This window comes from Xyrauchen texanus, chromosome 40 (genome assembly GCF_025860055.1).
Source record: "Xyrauchen texanus isolate HMW12.3.18 chromosome 40, RBS_HiC_50CHRs, whole genome shotgun sequence".
In the NCBI taxonomy this organism is placed as follows: domain Eukaryota; kingdom Metazoa; phylum Chordata; class Actinopteri; order Cypriniformes; family Catostomidae; genus Xyrauchen; species Xyrauchen texanus.
In genome coordinates, this window is record NC_068315.1 from 27,273,043 (window position 1) to 27,295,158 (window position 22,116).

General features: G+C 38.2%; 1 protein-coding gene across 1 annotated transcript in view; it reads right to left on the bottom strand.

Annotated features, from left to right (window-relative positions):
• Positions 1-6,058: 6,058 nt before the first annotated feature.
• LOC127633405 (proline-rich protein 12-like) overlaps positions 6,059-22,116 on the bottom strand; it is a 32,229-nt gene continuing 16,171 nt past the window's right edge. Inside the window, exons 5-15 of the mRNA XM_052112475.1 lie at positions 21,458-21,646; positions 20,662-21,346; positions 19,964-20,457; positions 19,708-19,824; positions 18,912-19,045; positions 18,280-18,722; positions 14,894-15,013; positions 14,697-14,794; positions 14,454-14,585; positions 7,527-7,622; positions 6,059-7,406 (exon numbers count right to left, since the gene is read on the bottom strand). Of these exons, the coding sequence (XP_051968435.1) occupies positions 7,272-7,406; positions 7,527-7,622; positions 14,454-14,585; positions 14,697-14,794; positions 14,894-15,013; positions 18,280-18,722; positions 18,912-19,045; positions 19,708-19,824; positions 19,964-20,457; positions 20,662-21,346; positions 21,458-21,646 (2,643 nt within the window). The 3' untranslated portion in view covers positions 6,059-7,271. The remainder of the gene's footprint in view (positions 7,407-7,526; positions 7,623-14,453; positions 14,586-14,696; positions 14,795-14,893; positions 15,014-18,279; positions 18,723-18,911; positions 19,046-19,707; positions 19,825-19,963; positions 20,458-20,661; positions 21,347-21,457; positions 21,647-22,116) is intronic.

Consider the following 22,116-nt stretch of genomic DNA (forward strand, 5'->3'; position numbering starts at 1 on the left):
GTGCACCTCCAGGAAGAATGGGGCGGGGCGTGTCTGTGAGCGGCGCTCTTAGCCCAGGAACTAATCATCAAGCCGTGAGGGCTCAGGGCAAGGTGTTCCACTCAAACCCGACGCTCGGGGCAGCCTGGGCAAGCATGGCTGCAAGCTCCGCGTAGGCCTCAGGCTGAGCAACCACACTCAAAGGTGGGAACCCAGTCGAGTCCTCCACGTCCAACTGGATCAGCCCGCTCGCCGATGCTGCAATCGAGAGCTCATCCTGCTCTCGAGCCCCGAATGAGACATTAAACTCACCCTGGGGAGAGCCGCCTGTCTCATCCCAGAACTCGACTGGGGTAAATGAGTGTACTGGGGAATGGGAGGTCCATGGGGGATTATCCGGCGGAACCACTCCCAATAAAAACCACTTGACTTGACTTGACTTGACAATGGGGTCCCCAAATCACCCCTGCGCCAACCGGCGTGGCCTTGTGCCTGTAAGTAGAAGGACAAGGGTGGGGAGCAGCTGGAGTGGCTTTGTCACAGTGAGAGCATGAGCCATCCACAAACTATGTCTCAGCGTGGCTGCGGCCCATGCAGGTGAGACAGCGACCGTAACCAGGAACTATACACAAATGGAAAGGCATCTTTTAAAAGACACTCTCCATAAGTGTCACTCTTTTAGAGTGGCACTTATAGGATGCTACACAGTGTAAACATGGCCCTGTCCCAACTTTTTTGTTTGTGTTGCTGTCATCAAATTCAAAATTACCTTATTTGTTCCTTGAAATGGTACATTTCCTCAGTTTAAACATTTTATATATTCTATTGTGAATAAAATATGGGTTTATGAGATTTGCAAATCATTGCATTACATTTTTATTTACAATAAAAACCTTACGATCAACCTTCCCTGCACAAATACACAACCATACCATTAATCTCAATAACTGAACTACATGGAGTTGTGTATAAACTTGACTGTGAGAAAGCTAACATCTTATATTATCATGTGATTGTATGTGATTAATTCACCTGATAAATAGTTTTTAAATAAGTAGATTTCTTCAGTTGTGTTTTTGGTGAGTTCCCTGGGTGTTTGGCTCTTTTCATGTAGGAACCGGATCAGTCTGAGAAAATCAGGTGAGTAAATGATGACAGAATTTTCATTTTTGGTGAACTATTCCTTTAATCCTAAAATCAGTCATTTAAGTACAAAAGACTAACATGCTTCCCCGATACATCAGTCTGAAACCAGTGTCATTCTCCACCAACATATTTAACACCATGTGCCCTTTGCAATAAACATTAACCTGAAAATGTGTCTCTGTGGAGAAAATGAATCAACAATAATATAAATAAAGTTATGACCAAAGACCAGAAATATGAGTGAATATGTATTGGTCTTGCTGCTGCCCCCTCAGGAGGAGACATATGCCCCAAATCACCAACAGCAACTCCAGCTATAGAAAAAGGTTCACAAGTCTTCTGTATTGGAAAATGGACAATCCTAGTAGAACTAGCGGAGGTAAATTGTGCTTCAGGACTTGAACTGGTAACAACTGATAGCTTCTCTGGATTCCAAACTACATTGACTGAAACAAAAAGAGGTAACAATTAACAATAAGGTTGTATTTGTTAACATTAGTTAACATGAACTAACAATGAACAATACTTTTATTGCACTTATTAACTTTGGGTAATATTAATTTTAACATATACTAATCAATTTTAAAAATGAAAATGTGTATGTTATCATTAGTTAATCCACTATGAAATACCATGAACTAACAATGAATTAAAATTAACCAACGTTAATAAATACTTTAACATTGTTCATTGATAGATCATGATGCCTAATGCATTTATTCATGTTAACAAATATAAACTTATTGTATAATGCTACCCAAAAAGCAAGCATAACTCATAAGCCTAACTACAATTAAGGAACTTTAGATTACATTTTAGAACTGTCAATGTCAAAACATAATAATGATTCAAAGTCATTAGGGCTTTGGATTGAATTACATTATTAAAATAAGCATTCAATCAGGACAAAATATGGCATAAACTTAAAAAAAATATGTTTAATATTATCCTGGTTAAAAAAAAATAATAATCAAAATTCAGAAATGAAATGAAATAAATGGAAAAACATTATTGATTTTTTGCAGTCAACCTTGTGCGGGACTTCCCTGAAGGTTTAGTTCAACAAAACACTGCTCCACATTTTGGTGTTGGAGAGCTAAGAACAGTGAGAGTAAACAAAGGATATATGGTAAAACAAAATACAATTGTCACCATGAAGAAAAAGCTTAGTTCACAAATACATTACATGCAAGCAGGTTTGAAAATACAGATTACATTTTTATTTATTTATTTATTTTATTCTGGAACCAATAGAATTTTATGACGTTTGGTCAACGGTTCTGCAAAGTCTGCATTTTTTTTTCAGAATTTTGTTCGCAGATATGGACGGAACAGCATAATAAATATACTGTATATATGCATATAAATATTAAATATCCATCAGAGTCCCCTTTGCTGTTGTAATTATGATCAGAGTGCATCTTTGTTTCTGCCAGCTGTGCACAGGAATGAACAATCTACTTGCAAGTGTGACTTGTGTCATGTGATTCAAAATTTAATATTTTATAAAAAATATATTAAAAAAAAAATAAATTTGCAGTGATGGTTTCACATGCCTCACATACAAAATAATATCTATGGGTTTTTGGGTTTTTTAGATAACAAAGACAGCAAAGTTGTTTAATGCAATATATGTGAAAACATGGATGGTTATGAACTGTTTATTAAAAAAAAAAAACATTCTGAATAGTTATTGTTCTGTTGAAATCATTTTATAACAGGCAGCTGAAGGCATGGAATGCAATAACAATAACAATAGATTTCTAAACATTGTCCATTTAAAAAAAAAAAAAAAAAATCCTAGCTAAATGTTAATGGAATCATACATTCCCATCCCTATGTGCTCGACTGAGAATAATCTTACTTGAAAAGAATTCTAAAAATGGAAAAAATATTTGGATCCCAAAGTCAGAATGCATGTCATATTTGATACCTCAGGTTGTCTACAAGAGTGTGCTTTAGCGGCACTAGATGAAAAATTAATAAGGGTAAAAACATAAAATAGATAAAAAGGATGAAACAGATACTCATGGGATCCCTCAGATTCTTAATGAGGGGAAGACAGAGCACAAAATATGATCTGTAACACTTCTAACATTCAATAAACAGCATAACCAATGCAGATTTCTTATGTGATATCTACAATCTTCTTAATGACCTGGGCTGGGTTTCCCGAAGCACTCAGTAGAACGTTAGTAGCACTAAAGTAGTTTCCCAAAAGCATAATTATTTATGTAGTTTAAAGTAGCTTTGAATTGCTCTTAAGTCTATTAAAAAGATTAATGAGTGAGAGTGTGGAGTGAGCTACTTCCTCTCTCTCTTCATCATGTTATATTGATCTTCATTTATGTGTCGTGAGCTGTACTTTAAAATTTAAGGTGTGTGTTTACTGTTTTACAAGAACATTATTATCAATCATTGTCATGCTATTAACATCAAAGACCACCACTGTGGACCAATTGTATAATTGGTACTCAACCGTACTTCAAACAACACAATAGTCCAACCACGGTATGTACAAAAAATGTTGGTAACAACGTATTCACTGAAATGTTGTAGAGTACCATGAAAATTCTATGGTTTATAAATGTGGTTATAATCAATCAGAACAATGGTAAATATAAAAGTACCAAAGTATTACCATCCATCTTCAATAGCTTATCCGAAGTCAGGTCACGGGGGCAGCAGCCCCAGCAGGGGGCGCCAAACTTCCCTATCCCGAGCCACATTAACCAGCTCTGACTGGGGGACCCAGAGGCGTTATGTAATCTCTCCACCTAATCCTGGGTCTTCCCCGAGGCCTCCTCCCAGCTGGACTTGCCTGAAACACCGTTTAAAACCATTTCTTAGTTTTGATAATGTATTAGTAATACGAGTGATCACGGAGCACAGTTCTATGTAAACAATGACTAACAGATTCACTTTACATCACCAACTGGCTCATATTACACACCAAAATTATCTTTTGCCTTCACCTGCTGGCTAACATATGTAATTTCAAAAATAAAGCCAGTAACTCCTAACAGATACACTTTAGTCTAGAACAGCATGAACGCGGTGTGATACACACAGTGAAACGTCTGAGTGCTGATGGTGTCACACCATCAGTGCTCATGGAACGTCTCTCGTCCAATCAGATTCGAGAACCGGAACTAACTGTGGTATATATATTCTTAAAAAAGCTAGAATAGCCTAATTAAACAAGTTGACTTGTTTCAGTGAAAAGCATGTTTGAGATGAAATATGAGATATGTAATGTTTGAAGAAAACAAGGAAAATTCAGTTGTGAGCAAATATTTGTATTGCGTCCAATGTTTTATTTGTATCAAGCTGTAATCTTGCCAAATTATGCAAAAAAAATAATAAATAAATTAAAAAAAATTAAAGTTATTTGTGTGCAAATCAGGATTCGTAAAAGGTAAAAAAAAAAAATTAATGAAAAAAGATTAGCCTTAACAAGACAAACGACACACACACAAATATACATATATATTTATTTCACACATAGTATATACGTGATGTATATACGAAATATGATACTCATATGTGACATATCTTTAGACGAGAATCTGTATAATGAATAACGAGTTCTGGCTTCATATTATAAGCCATAAATATAACGGGGGAAAATGCAATATTATATCGTCTGAGCACATAACTTTATTCGAGTCAAGTTGAGGCGACTTTTTTCACTGCGGCCTCTCATAATTGGTCAATGATCCCTTATAATATCACGACGATGAGGCATGAGTCCTGTTAACTGTTCACTACTGTGTTTAATTCAACTATTATACTTAAAATCTCTGTACACCACCCGGGATATCCTTGTTCGTTTCGATTTCCAATTTTGACGTCACTGCAAGTCAGTCTAGAGATTTTCTGACTTTAAATGTCCACTAGATGGCGTAGATAACCAACTCAGAAACCTCTTCTTTTTGTCTCCTGGATACGATTTAGCGTTTAGTAAAAGCAGTAGCAACAGCTTCAGTGTATTTTTTTGTTTAAAAAATTACTTTTTTTTTTAATTATTTCTGACCGTTTCGCTTTGATTTATGGGCTATTTTGAAAACAGAGTTGAACATTAATTTTTTTAATAACCTAAAACTCCTGCCATATATGTGAGGAAAATCGTAATAATGTCCTCCTTGATCGACTGTGAGCATATTTACAATGTTCCTGCAGGTTAAAATGGTCTGTGCACATTTTGAAAACGTTCCAAACCCTTAAAGGGATATTACAGGATCAGTTCAAGTTAAAGGGATAGTTCACTCAAACATTCTCATCATTTACTTACCCTCATCCCATCCCAGATGCGTGACTTACTTTCTTCTGCTGACACAAACTAAGATTTGTAGAATATTCCAGCTCTCTAGGTCCATACAATGCAAGTGAATGGGTACGAACATTTTAAAACTCCAAAAGCATATAAAGACATAAAAGTAATTCATATGACTCCAGTGATTAAATCAATATCTGCAAAAGTGGGTGAGAAACAGATCGCTTACTAACACTTTCTGTTTAAAGTTATATGAAATTGTACTACGTTGTACTAAAATTAACTTAAATTTAAACAACTTTTTAGCTCAAATAACACACGAGTTGTTTTTATCAAATTCTAAGCTTCACATGTCTGCCTTTAAACCCTGCAAACATTGGCCCCATTCACTTCCATTGTAAGTGCCTCACTGGAACCACAATTTATTTATTTTTTTAAAAATTATCTTTTCTTTTTTTTTTTTTCAAAATCAACATTATGCCTCAAATGTGTTTATTTGAGCTTAACTTGTATTGGACCTGGAATTTTCCTTTAACACCATTTACAGATTTCCTAGAATCCGATCTATGTAGATTAGAATAAAAATGATTTAATTTCCTCATGGAACATTCTGATGGACAAAACCAGAAGAACTCAATCAAATATAGAGGATGCAATTCTGTTGTTGACGGTTTATTTGTTTGTCAAATACAGGGATAGTCCATGTACAGAAGAACTGGGAGAATTTTGTCAAGAGCTGTACAATATTTACACAAAGGCTTTATTTTGAAAGAAGCACAGTATTAGATTGTTCCAAAAGAATACTCAGAATACAGACAAAGGACAAACGAATAAAAACAAATTTCCATTTTAAATAGTACTAATACATAAACCCTCCCTAATGGGAACCAAATGCTTCACTCTCAATCTCAATTCAACGCACTGCAATAATACCGTTTAGCGTAGCTTGAAATATTTTGTTCTACTCTGTCTTTCAATTCTTTTCGGTGACAGACATAAACAATAATACATTTCCATTGTATCCACCCACCGTTTATGAGCGAAAAGGAAGACAGCTCATAATGTGGCAATAGAATCCATTTATAACATCTGAACAAACATTATTTTAACTGTAATGAAGCGTTACTGATTTGTATTTTATGTACGAATTCCCGTTAAAAATGTCTTTATAAATAATACAAATGCATTACTTTAGCTCACGTGTGTAGATTAAAGCGTTGAATGTCATCATGTCGTTGCACGCGTTTGAATGTTGCATCATGTCGTTTCCAATCGCACACGCCACTCTTTACTCGATTACAAAACAGAACCGTAGCTCTCGTTTCAGGAAAAAGAAGCCGGAATAAAACTGCTATTGTCTTTTAAAAAATGATTTGTGTAAAATTCAAACAGTAACAGACTTCCTCCCTAGTGTTGACAAACTCTTGTCAGTTATTTCCAACATGATGAATCGTGTCAGTCGATTCAACATATAAAGATTCCACACAGTATATTCCTTCAACTGTAGCAATGGTGCTGTGCATCCATTTCCCCCTGGTTCAGTGTAGTCGGTATGGTCAGCTCATTTTAGGTGATCTCAGTTTGGTCTCATCCATTCCTTTGAACACTTAGGAGGGGTCCTGCACCAGATCTATGGCCTCGGTGACATTTGTAAAGAGTTAATAAAGTTATTTGCCAGTGGCAACCAGCTGGCAGTCCTCTCCTGTTGCCACTGTATAAGAGCCATTGAAAGAAAATAATCTGTAAAACAAAAGGAGGAGGATAGGGGAGCTAGGCAACAATAAATCCAGCTTCCTTTGTACCGTGAGGCCTCCTTGATTCCTCAGTGGTTCCCCTTTTTCATGCTCCCCTTCCCTTCTTTTCTTGTCTCTTAAGCTTTGGCGCTGAGGGCCATCAGCTCTGAGAAGGAGTTGAAGAGTGTCTCCAGCCAACTCTGATTGGCCATGCACTGCTGAACAACTTCCTCCTGGCCAGGATCTTCTGAAGCCTCCTCTATAGTGTCCGTCTTTAGGAAAAAGAGGGAAGAGTTTAATTGAAAACTTTCATCTTGACTATAATAATGCATTTACGTATGCTTCTGTTAATGGTAGCTGCTTAATGTTAAATGTAGTGAAGATGATCTTACCTCTTTCTTACAGTGTAAGAAGGTATGATACTTATAATGATGCAGTGAATGGTAGAGACTGTAGAGTCTGCATGTTTCAGTTGACAACTTGAGGTCCTGTAGAAGACAGGGACAGGGACATGTTAGTATTCAAGTTCTTTCACTATTTCAACACTGCTTTTTTTTATTACATTTAAATATTTCAGTTGTCGATAGTGAAATTTCACCATTCTCAAGACCGGTTTTGATGCCACAACAAATTCTAATCCAGTACACCGTAATTTAATGAATTAAAGCATGGGAATGCAGCCTTTAAGTATTTAACAATTAAGTAAACAGCTTTGAAGTTATTATTTAAGTAAACAATATTAAAATTAAGAACAAAGGAACAAATAAAAATAATAGAACAATTAATAACAAGAGAACAAAATATCAGTTACATAAACAGTGCTTGTGTAAAGGCTAGGACATACTTAATTTTTCCACGTGCCATTCCGTTTCGTGCGTGACCGAACACTAAGCCGTTCAAAGTAAACATTTTTGACCGCAAGCCCAAACGGATGCACTCGACACATACGCACTATGACTGCTTTGCAAACCTCTAAGTAGTCAACGGCATGCGCCTGATTTGCTTTTTTGTTCAGAAGTTCATTTGCGCTATGGCGCCAACAATCGAAGTGTGATCGAGTCTCACGCAACATGCAAATTAGGACTTCTCCATTTTTTTCTATGTCAGTCATCTAGGAGCAGTTTGTAAGAATAGTATTGTCTATGTGAATGCAGCTCAGACTCTCAGGATACATATGCAAATCACATGCAACAACATTGGGGCTACAGGTGAATTGTCATGTGTGTCATATTTCAGTACAGCCTCAGAAATGATTCTAGAAAACCTTTACTCTTTAGTCTCCATTTGTATGTTGCAAAATGTTCATTATGATAATAGTAATAGCCTATGATATGTTTTATTTTATATTTTAAAATAACAAAACTAGTGAGGAGTCCCGTGACTATGCGAGTGGAAGCAACCTGGTGGCGTTCTCCGTTACACTTTACTTGGTGAGAACTGATTTAGTTTTGATTGTTAAAATACACGAGGAGTGTTGGATGTCAAAGAATTCAAAATTGTTGGCCCGTGGGGCATTTACGGCGCACGCGTCTGATGCCTCTCAAGAGAAAGATGGTGAGGTCTGTTTAGGAATGACAGCACGCCTCAGGATGTAGTTCAAGATATTGTGAACATTTATGCATTGCAAACGAAAATCTCGACCGACACGTAGGGCTACGTGGAAATATGTAGAGCGCCCACATCTATGGAGGCAAAACCTTCCACCCTGATCACAAGAATTTAAGAGCTTGAAAAGCGAATAGAGTCTCTGGAAGCAGCCAGAAAAGAGCTCTAGACTAACCCACCGGCCACCAAATCTGATATGGATCAGGTGTTGGGAAAAATGTGAGGATATGGATAATCGAAGCAGAGTACTAACGTTACATTGGAATCCCAGAGGGAAAGGAAGGTCAAGATATGGTCAAGTTCCTGGATGGGCTTATTCCGAATTTGTTCAACACAATGGGCCTTCATCTGGATATAGAGTGCACGCACAGAGCTCTCGGTTGGCTTCCCAGAGCGGGAGACAGACCCCGATCCATTCTGGCAAGATTCTTGCGGTCGGAAGACAGAGACTTTGTTTTACGTGCGGCGAGGAATAAAGGCAAGTTGTGCTGCAAGGATTACGACATAGGTTTTCCGGACTTTGCAAGTGTTACACTCACAAAACGGGAAAGACTTAAAGAGAGTGTAAGAAATTACGAAATGCACATGATATGAGCTTCGATTTGCTATTCCGGCAAAACTGAGAATTTATGCCAAGGATGGACTGAAGACTTTCACAAGCCCACGAGACGCTATGGCATTCATTAAATCAATGGACTGAGTTGGTGGCTTTGCCACTGCTGAATTGGCAGGACTACACCTAGTATATTTTGCTGATGCGGTCTGAAAAGGTTTGTGATGCGTTGCTTGCCCCACTCTCTCTCTCGATCTACTTTTTAAAAATTATTATTTTCTCTTTCCCTTTACTGGTTTATTGTTGAGTTTATTTGTTCATTTTGTTGGTTTGATGTTGTTATTTACTGGGCCTGTTTCATTGAAAACTTTCATGTGCAGTTCAATTGTATGGCGCATGTAAAAAAAAAAACAACAAAATAAAACAAACAAACACTGGATTGAAGTAATCTTGTGTCGACAATGGTGTCGCGGAGGATCTCGTGTGCGTAAATGAACCGTCTGATTTCTGGGGGATGGACACCAATTGGGAATGTTATGTGCAAGGTTGAAGCACATTTTTTTAATTGTTCTGTGGGTTAATAAGGATTTTATGGTTACACAATGCTGAATCATTTAGCCTTGGGTACACAATTTTTCTTTGCATGTCAATATGTCACACATTAATATAGGTCAAATGTTTCTCTCCATGTGGAATGTTAATGGGCTGGGGCACCCTATAAAAAGGAAGGTTATATATTTTCTTAAGCGTACATTTTTTTAAAATATAGTGTTCCTTCAAGAAATGCACCTTTCTCCACAGGAAACTGAAAAACATGGTAGGGCATGTGTTTTGTAGTGCTGGTTCGAGTAAGAGCAGGGGAGTCATCACATTGATAAGTAAGCATTTACAATTAAAATGTCTCAAACAGATAATTTAGGAATAGTAATTATTATTTTGACTGAAATACAGGGGCAAAATCTTATTTTGGCTAATATTTATACACCCAATGCTGATGATCAATACTTTTTTATAGATTTTAAGGGAAATTTAGTTGGGATCCTTCATGATATGGATTTGGGAGGAGACTTCAATCTTTTAATGGATCCAGTTCTTTATCATAGTGATGCAAAAGATTCTAATCCCTTTAGAGCAACGTTGACACTAGGGATGAACCGATCCGATACCTGGAATGGTATCAGCTCCGATACTGATGTTTTTAAATGGATCGTGTATCAGTCCGATGAGCCCGATCCAAATTCTATACTGTGTGCTAGTCATGTTCATTACTGTCAAGCTCAAAAATTGACATAAAAGACTTAATTAAAACACAATTAAAGTAGTTAATATGACTCATGCATTTTATTCAAAGCCACTTGAAGACGTACAATTGCTATGTGAATCACAACAGGCAGTGTTTAATAAATAATTACATAAAAAGCATGTGCAGCTCCAGCACGTTATTAAATGGCGCTGCTCTGTTTCACACACATGCCTATTTTTAGCCTTCAAGTTGTGCGCAATATTTGAGCGCTACTCACGAACAACATCTCAGATGTAGATGCTCAATATTTCGGTTCACTTATAATATGCATTTAGAATGGCACTGGAGGTGCTGTTTTTTTACACCAGAATTTGAATAAGAAGCAAATTAAACTACTGTCTACAAAAAGACAATGTCAAAATAAAAGCATGAGGATTTAAAAGTTAAAGGTGTCACGGAGAGACTCACGGAGGCAGAGATATGAACACAGTAGCAGGGTTTATTGAACAGACGATTGAAACAGTGATGTAAACATTGTGAGTAAATCCAGTTGAGCAGAGTGGCAAACACCAGGTGAGTAATATCCAGACAGGGTATAGACATGATGAACAGATATGTGGAGTGGTGGTGGTGTAGTGGTCTAAGCACCATAACTGGTAATTTGGTAATCAGAAGGACGCTGGTTCGAGCCCCACAGCCACCACCATTGTGTCCTTGAGGAAGGCACTTAACTCCAGGTTGCTCCAGGGGGATTGTCCCTGTAATAAGGTCGCTTTGGATAAAAGCGTCTGCCAAATGCATAAAATGTAAAATGTAAATGACATATGTTTCAGATAACTCACAACAGTCTTTTGATACTTGCAGGCAATAATGAAGACACGGGTATGTTTGACATTCAGAGACACTATCGATGAGAACAGACAAAGAGTGTGTGTGAAAGGGGGGTATATATGCAGTCCTTGATTAGCCACTTTGGAGATTCCTGAATCCATCTGGAAGAGACTACACCTTTTATTCATCAGTTTATAAGATTTACTCTAGAATAGATTTTTTTATATATGTAAGTCACTTATTCCATCTGCTCAACTGGGAATATTTTAGTTTCAGATCATGCTTTGGTGTGTTTAGAGATGTTTCCGCATATAGAGAAAAGAAAATCCTAAAGATGGCACTTTAATAAATCCCTTCTGCAGGACCCAGCATTTCATCAAATGATAAAGACATTAGTCATATGTAGAAACTAATTGGTCTTCGGTGTCTTTTATGGGCGGGGCATGGGATGCGCTTAAGGCAATTCTTAGGGGGCGCATCGTAAAAAGATCAAAGCACAGGAATTCATAGAATTAGAAAAGAGCAATAAAAGTGCTAAAACAGAGCTGAAGTGCCAAATGTCACCCAATGGCCTTTGACAGTTGACACAGCTAGAGTATAGGTATAATACTATTTTGTCACAGAAGGTAGACATTTTTGTTAGTCATGGCAAGACATACATACTTTGAGTCAGGAGACAAAGTCTTGCCAGCTACATAAAACAGAGAGATTTGTTTTTCCACCATTCCTTCAGTGAAGTCTTCTGGAGGCAATATACTGTATTTACTTCAGCCACAGACATTAATAAAGCCTTTAAGGATATTCAATTTCAATCTTTATGGTTCCACGTCCACGACTACCGATAAGGATATTAGCGATTTCTTAGAGCCATTAGAACTCCCTAAATTTACGAGTGTTCAAAAGTGATTCTTGACTCAGATATTACTTTGGAGGAGCTTGTTGAGGTAATTAAAGGCTTGCCAACAGGTAAGGCACAAGAGCCAGATGGTTTTTACCGCAGAATTTGTTTGAACTTATGTCACAGAACTGGCTCAACTTACTTTAGAAGATTACACAGAGTCATTAAAGAAAGGTGAACTACTGCCAACCATGATGAAATTCCTGATCAGTCTCATTCTTAAATGAGTGTAAAAGTTATCATCCAATTTCCCTGATCCTGTTAGATATGAAAATTCTGGCTAATCGATTGAGTAATTATATCTATTATACATATACAGTAGATCAAGTGGGGTTTATTTGTGGTCGTAGATCTTCTGATAATATTAGACGTTTTATAAATATTATGTGATCAGTAGCAAATGATAAGACCCTAATCGCTGCCATCTCAAGGTGTTTGAAAGGGTGGAATGGGACTATCTTTTTAACATTTTTGAAATGTATGGGTTTAGGAACAATTATTTTTTGGTGGATTAAGTTACTTTAAAAACGTCCGTTAGCGGCAGTGCAAACTAATGGATTAATTTCAGATTTTATTCTCTTGGTAGGGGAACCCGTCAAGGCTGTCCTCTCTCCCCTTTGTTGTTCTCTCTTGCCCTGGAAACATTAGCAGCTGCAATAAGAAATGAGGATAATTTTCCTGGCATTGTAGCAGAAGATGTGGTGCATAAACTTCTACTTTACGCAGATAATTTATTGTTATTTGTCTCAGATCCTATTTGATATAGGCCTAGCCTCCCAAAGATTATTAGAGCGGCATGAAGTGACATTATTCCTTGTTGATTCAGAGTCTTTAACAGCTCTTAAGAGCTTATGGGAAAGAGATTTGAACTTGGTATTGGTATTAAAAATAAATTATAAAAAAAAGGAATGCAAGGGTACACCTGATTTAGTTTTAGATTTTGCATTGTTTCTAATGGACTACCTCTAGATAGTTCAGTCTTGGTTTAAAAGACACACTTACCTGCTGGCGATGTCAGTTGGATGATGGAGACATGGCCCGTGATCTGTGGTACTGCGCTAAGATTCAAGAATTCTGGTTAAGAGTCCAGAATTTTATCTGTAAGATTTTAGATACTCTAATGAGCTGATGAGGCGGTTATTAAAGTAGGTGACAAATATACAAAAAGCTAGGTCCAAACTAGTGTAATGATTGGCAGATAGATAATTCTTAGGGAACGGAAGTAATTTGGCACTCCCTTATTTCAAGTGTGGTTCACCAAATTGGGCAGGGTCGCGGCATTTGAAAAGATGTCAAATAAGCGGCTTGGCAGATTGGATGCTTGGGACAGAAATGGGACAGTTATTTGTCCTTTCTGGAAGGTTCTCAGTGAGGACCATGTGGAGAGAGACAAAATTGTGGTAGCAATTTTGGATACTATTCTTTGTGGATTTCTTTCTTTTCTCTTTGTTTGTTGATTTTTATATTTTTTATTATCTCAAACATTTTTTGTTTGTTTGTTTGTTTGTTTGTTTATATGTGCGATTTGTGTAATTTAGGCTTTGACCACAGGGATATTTGTTGAGGTACAGGGTGGGTTTAGGGAGGGGGCAATAATGGGGGTTAAAGTTGATTCTGTATCTATCTATTTTTTTTTTGTTGTTTATTCTGTTTTTTTTTATACTAGAATCAATACAAATTGTTAATAGCAAAATCATATCAGCAGTAGTTCATCAAATAATGATCCAATGATGTTGAACACCATTATAACCTGGTGTATATCCAGATGCGGATTTAATTAATTCAGTTGCACTTTTAGCAAGATAATCCAGGTGTCTGGATCACAGTGATGCTGTACAGTCCCGGCAGAGTGTGTCAGATTGTGATGGTCTGCTCCATCCTCTGATATAGCGCTCAGAATCGACCTGCAAGATTGCAATTGCTCGTGCAAATTGTGTTCAGCAACAATTTTGTGGCAGCACTTGCACCATTTTGATCTGCATGATTCCTCCCTCAGAAATTTAAGCCACATGCACAGATTCTGTATTTTGAACATGCAAATTTTTGTTCCACCAGTTTTTCACCATTTACATCTTTACAGAGTATGTGTGAAAATACGCATGTCGGCATTTGAAAGTGCCTACTAGTCAGCGCTCGGGTACCGAATCGGTACTCTGTACTACCGATAATGCATTGAAAAATAGGATTACCTGTGGTTTGGATACACTCTTTTTAATACGGTTCAGGGTTTTGCGGTTGTAGCTTTCCCCACACAGTCTGAACCTCACTGTCCCCGAGTCCAGGGTCTCTGCCGTTATCTGAGGGAACGTGTGAAGAGCTTCCTGTGGAGCAGGAATGGAAAGGAATTCAGAATGACATTGAATGGTTGCTAACATCCTCTTAACAGAACATCATCTTAGGATAAAGCACGCAGAAAATAAAAGCTGAAGTACCTGATGCTGGGAGCTCATATTTACTTTTTTCAGAAGCTTCCGCTTTTGTTCGCTCAGAAGACTGTCAATCTTGCGCATTGGAGGAAGATATAACTCATCTGATATAGCCAATAAGAGAGAGAGGGTTACATTTCATAATATGCTTTGATAATGACAGGGTTCTGTAGTTTGTCTCACAAGTAAGCACATTCCCTTACCTTCGGTGTCCTCTAGAGCCTGGATCATGTCCGGATCAAGTGCAGTACTAACCAGCATCTCCACATAGCTTCGGTACATCTCGCGCATTGCACGCGTGTTCAGGCCAACTTTTACTGAGACTGTTGGGCAGTAACAGATCAAGTTATAATCACATCAGAACTCCATCATCAGAATGGAATACTTGTGTACTGCTTACTTTAACCTACTCAAAGTTCTATACAATGCCTACTATTTTTAAAATTAGTATAAGGAACAGTATGCAAAGAAAAAACTTTGCTTTATTGCAATCAAGCTACAATCAACCGTATTTATGGGATAATTTTGATGATTACCACAAAAAATTATTTCAACTAAATTTCTTTGGATGAAAGAAAATGAAACTTTGTTTTAGGAATATTAAGGAATATAATGTTCACATTGCATCAGCTAAAACGCAGCAAAATCATGCATGCATGTTACAATCATTTTCGCTTATTACTGGAAAATAGCACAGTGTTACTTGCAGACCAAAATCCCATTTAAATTGAACCCAAACACAACCTAACAAGGTGCATAGATATTGAAATAATCCTCAGAGCGATTTGAGGTGGCTAAAAACACTAGTTTGTGAGTGAAACGAAAGTGCTTGCTGTAATTTATGAGTTGAGACTTTTCTACTCATGACTTTTCTACTCATGACTTTTCGATTATAACTGTGCCAGTGCAACTGTGAATGAGACGTGCATAAGCACAAAGCACGCACATACATACACACAAACTACTACTACAATCGCCATCTGGCTGCTATCATAAATATTACACCATATATACAGAGTAGGGTTGCAGCGGTAAACCGGTTTCACAGTACACCACGGTATGAAAATTGATGGTTTTCATACCATGTACATTTGCTTATCTACGGTATTGAGAAAAATACACTGAGAACATGTCAGAGAGAAGCGAGGTGAGGGGGTCTAACATAAAGTGTGTGTGAGTGAACAACACACTGTTAAAACAGTGTTTTTCAACTGGTGGGTCACAGTTCTATTTGGACTGGGTCGCAGACAGCAAGGAAAGAACAATGCCATGGTTCTCTCATTGAAGAAATTTCAGTGGCCGCTCAAGTGATAGTCTATTTAGGACTGCAGAGGCAGTTTTAATGATAATCTCGCAATCAGATAAAGGCTTCTCACCTGACTTTCACTCGAGTGTAACGGAACCAGCTCGCGATCATGATTTACTCAGCTCTCTGGCGCGCGCGTGCAACAACCGAGCTTCCCTCGATATTTTGGAGCGCAGACCTCAAAACTGATCAATTTAAATTCTAGTGAGACTTTTCTAGTTTAAAGCATTACGGAGAAAGTCAAGTCAAACCTCTCAAACAGTAGCAGCCCTGACATGCCAAACAGCACTGAGGAAAAGAGCAACACTGTGATATGTGCTCGTTTTTCTCACATTTACAAAATTGTTTCACGATTTTACATGACAAAATTTTAGTTTCATATGAAATAATCTAAAGGAAGAATCTATTAGACCTCATTTTATATCAACAGTGGCAGTTGTAGTTAAAGTTTCAAGATGTGTTTCAGCTAGTATTTATTTCTTCATAATTACTATAAATTATTATTATTATTATTACTATTATTTAAGACTAGCTACACTGACCTACCATGGTAACGAGGAGCCTTTCCTCCTGTGTAATATGTATGTTTTTTAAAAGGCGGAGAGAAAATTTACTGTCACTTTTGTTGTTGATGTCAACAACAAAAATAATGTCACTTGATGCACGTCCTTGTACTTGAAAGCCATGAACGAAATATGCAACTTAAAGGAAATACGACCCAGTATACATTAAATACAGGTTATGTTACCCACTATGGTGGGTCGCCACTTGATGTCCAATGTAAAATCTGTCCTGAAGCAAAACTAGTTGAGAACCAAATGGGACAGAGTTAAAGGGACAGACAGGAGCAGTCTGGCTGCACTGTTGCCTACCTACAGTATATGTTAATTATTAATAATCATAGGACATTACATTAAAATATATTTAATAGTTAATTTAACATGCTATGCTAACATGTAAACTAACATGCTTTAGTTATTTAACATGTTATAGTTACATGCTATTTTTTCATCATGTTTATAATTCGGTTTATCGTTATAATTCTGTTAGCCTTCTTATTTATTATATTTATTTTCAAAAGGGAGACTTTTTTTTTACACATACTTCCATTAAAGAAAATGGTTTCAAGTTTCAATTATAATAAAGCGTTTGTTCAATCAAAAAAATAAACACTTCTGTTTTCCCCTCTTTAAGGGTCTTTGTAACACCGTATACTGTTACTCTGATACCATGATATTATCATGATATGGCTATCGTACCATGAAAATCTCATACCGTTGCAACCCTAATACAGAGAGAAGTGTTTGTATTGTGTTTTGTTGTTTAATGTTTGTTACATCTGTTAGAAGTTAATTGTCCTCTCTCTGTAATCCATTCATCAGGATTACCGTTAACACTCATAAAAATGGGCACCATAGAATTTAGGCAAGTGTATTGTCATTTAAATCTCATTCAAATCAGCATACATCTGTTATAAAGGCACATCACTGGTTCATGTTGCATCCGCTGGCTAAATCCTAGCAGCAAATCCAAATTCCAAACTTTTAAAAGAATACACTTTTAATGAATTCGCTAGCAGTTCCAGGTTAAAGGATTAAAATATAAAATAATATATATTTTTTTTAAATATCCGTATCGGCCACAATGAGCTGTGAATTATCGTATCGGCCCATAAATTCCATACCGGTGCATCCCTAAAAACTACTATAATGTGTAAATGCTTCACATTTTAAATAAAGAATTTGTTTGCATTATGGTAATGACATTTTTTTTAATGGTACCAACAAAAGGAACCAGGACCTGCTCTTTTGCAGGTCCTGGTTCTTTCCAACAGAGTCCTCCTCACCAGACAAGGAGGGCAAAGTCTCAAAATTTCTTATGATTTTAGGGTGAATTATGATCTAGACATGTTTTTGGTTTTGTGAGATTCACTCTTTTTAAGCCAATTGTGTGTAAAAATGTCTTTTGGTAGCCTAATTATATAATGATATTTTAAAAATTGCTTTGATATATAACTTTAAGTTCATTTGTCACAGTACAAATGTAACTTAAGTCAAGTTAGCCACATTGCTCCATGGGATTCAGTATTCTACGCAGTGCGCTCTTGTTGTATATAGCACAAATGTAGTAGGCCATGTGAGAGTTCCATGCATACAGACAACACTCATAGTGAGCTCATTCAACATAGTGCAAGAATAGTGCGAATAGTTTAGTAGTATGCCATTTTGAACATTGATATGTTGTCAATGTTGTCCTATATGTTGTGTTATGGAGTGTACTCACTTTCATCCTCACTTGCTGAAGAGTCTGATTCTGATGATGAGGCTACTTCCTTTAGCCACTTCCTGCGTTTCTTGGGTGGAGGTTCAGCCTTCATCTTTGGTGGCGGAGGCTTGGCAGCACGTTCAGTCTTCTTCTCCACTCCACCACTCTTCTTCTCCTCCTTCACCTTCCCTCGCTCTGTCACTGATGCTCGTTTCTCAGGTTTCTGGGGTGGCGGCGGTGGAGGTGGAGCTCTTTTCTCTTTCTCCCGCTCCTTCTTTTCATCCTTTTCCCTGGTTTTAGGCACCTTGTCTTTGTCCTTTGTCTGTTCTTTTGACCGAATGTTGTTCTTCTCTCTGGTTTCACGAGTCTCCTTAATATTTTCCCTTTCTTTCTCAACTCTCGCAACGAGAGTCTGGTTATTGGGGGGTGGAACTAACTTAGGGACTGCCTGAGTTTGCCTCCTAAAGAGTGGAAATTGCAAAAATGCTAGAATGGTTAAAGCTGCTGTTATTTGTGTAGATCATAATGATTAGATTGTCACGCTTGTTTACAGTGTACAGCAAAAACAGTAAAATACTTTTCTAGGAAGGCATTGATGTCTCATGTCAATTGAAAAATAAAAGTTAGCTATCATAGGGGATTCATAATACCTCAGGGTGACAGAAGGTCTGTGCCAAGGCTTACAAGAACAGACCCTCACATAGTCCTTCTTGTTTATGTTTTCCAGAAACTTAACGTACAGCCGCTGGTAGCGCTTCTTAGCATCCCCAAAGAAGCCCAGATACTAAGAGGAAGAAGAAAAATTGAGGAGAAAGGCAAAAAGGGAAGGAGAAAATATTTAGAAACTGACACAGTAACACAACTTAAAATGCATCTCATCAAAATAATGTTGCCAGATGAAGAAAATAGTTTTACACAGTTTGCATTACAACATTTTTATTAAAGAAATAATGTGAAATGTGAGTGGTGTCTGCTGTGTAAATCTCTCCACTACAAAGTTCTGGGTGGTTGCTAAGCACATTGCTATGCAGATGCTAGGTTGCTGAGGTAACTAGGTGGTTACATACTGGCTCAAGTCAAAAGAGCCTACCCCCAGTCATTATGATCTTCCGGCACCTAGATATGCCTCAGGTCTATTCTACAATGATTTTTACACAATTTTATTTTATCATTATATCTGATTTATTGTTCACCAGACAGAAATTGTAAGTCTGATCACTTTCCAATGTGATGGCACATCTCAACCAGGAGCACAATTTGAGGTATCATCCATGTCTATAGCACAAATAGTGCATATGCAAATTTAATACCTAGGGTTAGAGGTTTAGCAATAATCGTAGCTTTGCAAGCAACACTAAGAATCAGAATTTTCAGTAATAATATGCAGTAAATAAAATAAACTTTGCTTTCTGCTTGTTACAATTAACATTCTGGGTCATGACTCACATTACTAGTGGCACAAAACTGTCTCTGTCCATCCTTAATCTCGGGGGAAAACTTCTGCAGCAGAGCTTTCTGTACACGCCAAATTGGAGGAGGCTCTCTTCCTGTCTGCAGGGCCAACTGGGGAGAGATGGAATCAAAGATTTACACCAATACAATCTCAAAAGATATATCAAACATGAAATAGACAGTGTACATGTGCTGGACAAAGGTCCACAATGGAAGTGAAAAAGGAAAAGTGGACTGATTTAAAATGTACCTTTAGACTCCTGATGTCCTCAATTCGCACCACAAACTCATCCCTCTCTCTGAAAATACCTTCGCCCCCACTCTCACTCTCATCCTCATCAGTCTCTCCAACAATAGCGGCACCGCTTTGTTTCTGGGCCAAGTGCTTGTGTAGAATCTGAGGCGCAGGGGGCTCTTCAGGGGAGGGGGGTGCTGCAATGGACTCCTCTTCCGGAGGTGGACTGGGTGGAGGTGGGGTTGTGGATGGAGGGGGCTCTATATTGGGAGGAGGTAGAGGAGAAAGGACGGGCACAGAGGGAACAACAGGACTCACTGGTGGCGAGTTCTGTTGTAGTGAAGATGTCTGAGGAGGGGTTGGATTATCCTCTAGTGGAGGGAGAGGAGAAGGAAGAGGGAGGGGAGGAAGCGGCGAATGGGAGGGGGAAGAGGAGGGAGCAGGGGATGATGGGGAAACTGGTGGGAGAGAAGAGGGAGCTTCGGCTTCAAGAGATTCTTTGAGTGAGTCTGCAAGAGAGAAGGGTCCGCTTTATTTTACAACCACACACACAATTTCAGAAACAAAACAATAGCAAACAAGTGATGTTTCTTAGTGATGCCCCATTTACGAAGCACAGGTGTGGGAACTTGTTTGCAAAGCAGCTTTATGAACACTATATTTTGAGACTTTCCAAAAATTATCCTTACTTCTCTTCCCAGCCCAGCCCTTACCTCCAACTTTGGGGACACTCAGAACCCCCATGTCTTGGACTTTCTCTTTCTCTTCTTTGTATTGCTCCACTATCTCGTCTGCAACATTCTCATTCTCTTTCATTTCTTCTTCCTCCACTTCTCTTTGTAATCTTGCAGGCTCAATAGAGTGGGTGTGGGCATGTGAAGGAGGGTGTGTATGCATTGGTGGTTGAGGGCTGAGTGCTGGTGGTTGCTGTGTTGGTGTCAGTGGTTCAGGAGGAGGTGGAGGTGGAAGTGAAGGAGGCTGCATTGAGGAGGCGCTGAGTTGAGGAGTGTCATACAGTGCAGAGATTGCAGAGGAGATGCTCTTTTGCAGGTCCTGGTTCTTTCCAACAGAGTCCTCCTCATCAGATGAGAAGGAGGGCAAAGTCTCAAGGTTTCTTTTTAGCTCTTCATCCAAGCGCTTGCATGGGCTAGGGCAGCCACCCAAAGACAGTCCTCCATCACTTTCACCATCTCCATATCCAGAAACAGCTGTAGCAGTTGGTGGAGGTGGTGGTTGAGGGGATAATGGGCGAATGCCTCCACTTTTCCCAGGAGATGCATCTTCATTCCCAGCGCTGTCAGTGGACCCCGTTGACATTCCTGATGGCCTTTTTCCAGACTTAAGAAAATCTAGAAATGAGGCAACAAAGCCAGTCTTCTCTGACTCTTTCTCTTCCATCTAATCATTAAAAGACAAAATATGTTAATAGTAAAAAAACAACAAAAAAAACATGCTCACAAATACAACTGTGGAATAGGTTTCAAATAGTAACACACTGTATTCTCATACCTCTTGTGATTTGGACTTGTTTTTGTCTTGAGATCTGTTCATGTCAGGCACTCCGGGTGTCCCAGGACTCAAGCCCAAAGAGGGAGCTGAACCGAGGGAACCATCTGAGAGAGCCGGATCAGTACCTGACAAGGAGTCTGTCCGCAACAAGGCATCAGAAGATGACATGGTTCCAATAGGAAGTTTGATCTAATAGACAGGCAAGACATCATAGAACATTTTCTGGTAAGTGATCGAAGTACATGTCCCAACATCAAACATTTAACCACTACTAAGGCAGCCAATCGGCGATTAATAGAAATAAAACAGGAATTATCAAACCGATAGGGCTAATTTAATTAATAAACAGTCTGCATGTGCTGCTTGCTGCACATATGTGCACAGCTCTGTTCTGTCTGCAATGCATCACATTCTCTTAGGGTCACGTACAGTGTTCAGAGCGGATCTGAGAGTATAAGGTATGATCTGAGTTTTGTTCAGTGTGCTAACATCCATTGAGTGCATAATATTTAAAGTGATCTAGATTCACTTTAATTCCACTGGAGTAATTTCAAATATGATTGGCTGCTCCAAGTTAATAAACAAATCTAAAGTAACCCAATGACAACAAGGTTTTGAGGACAGAAGAGAAAGTGAGAGCATTCACCTTATTTGGAATG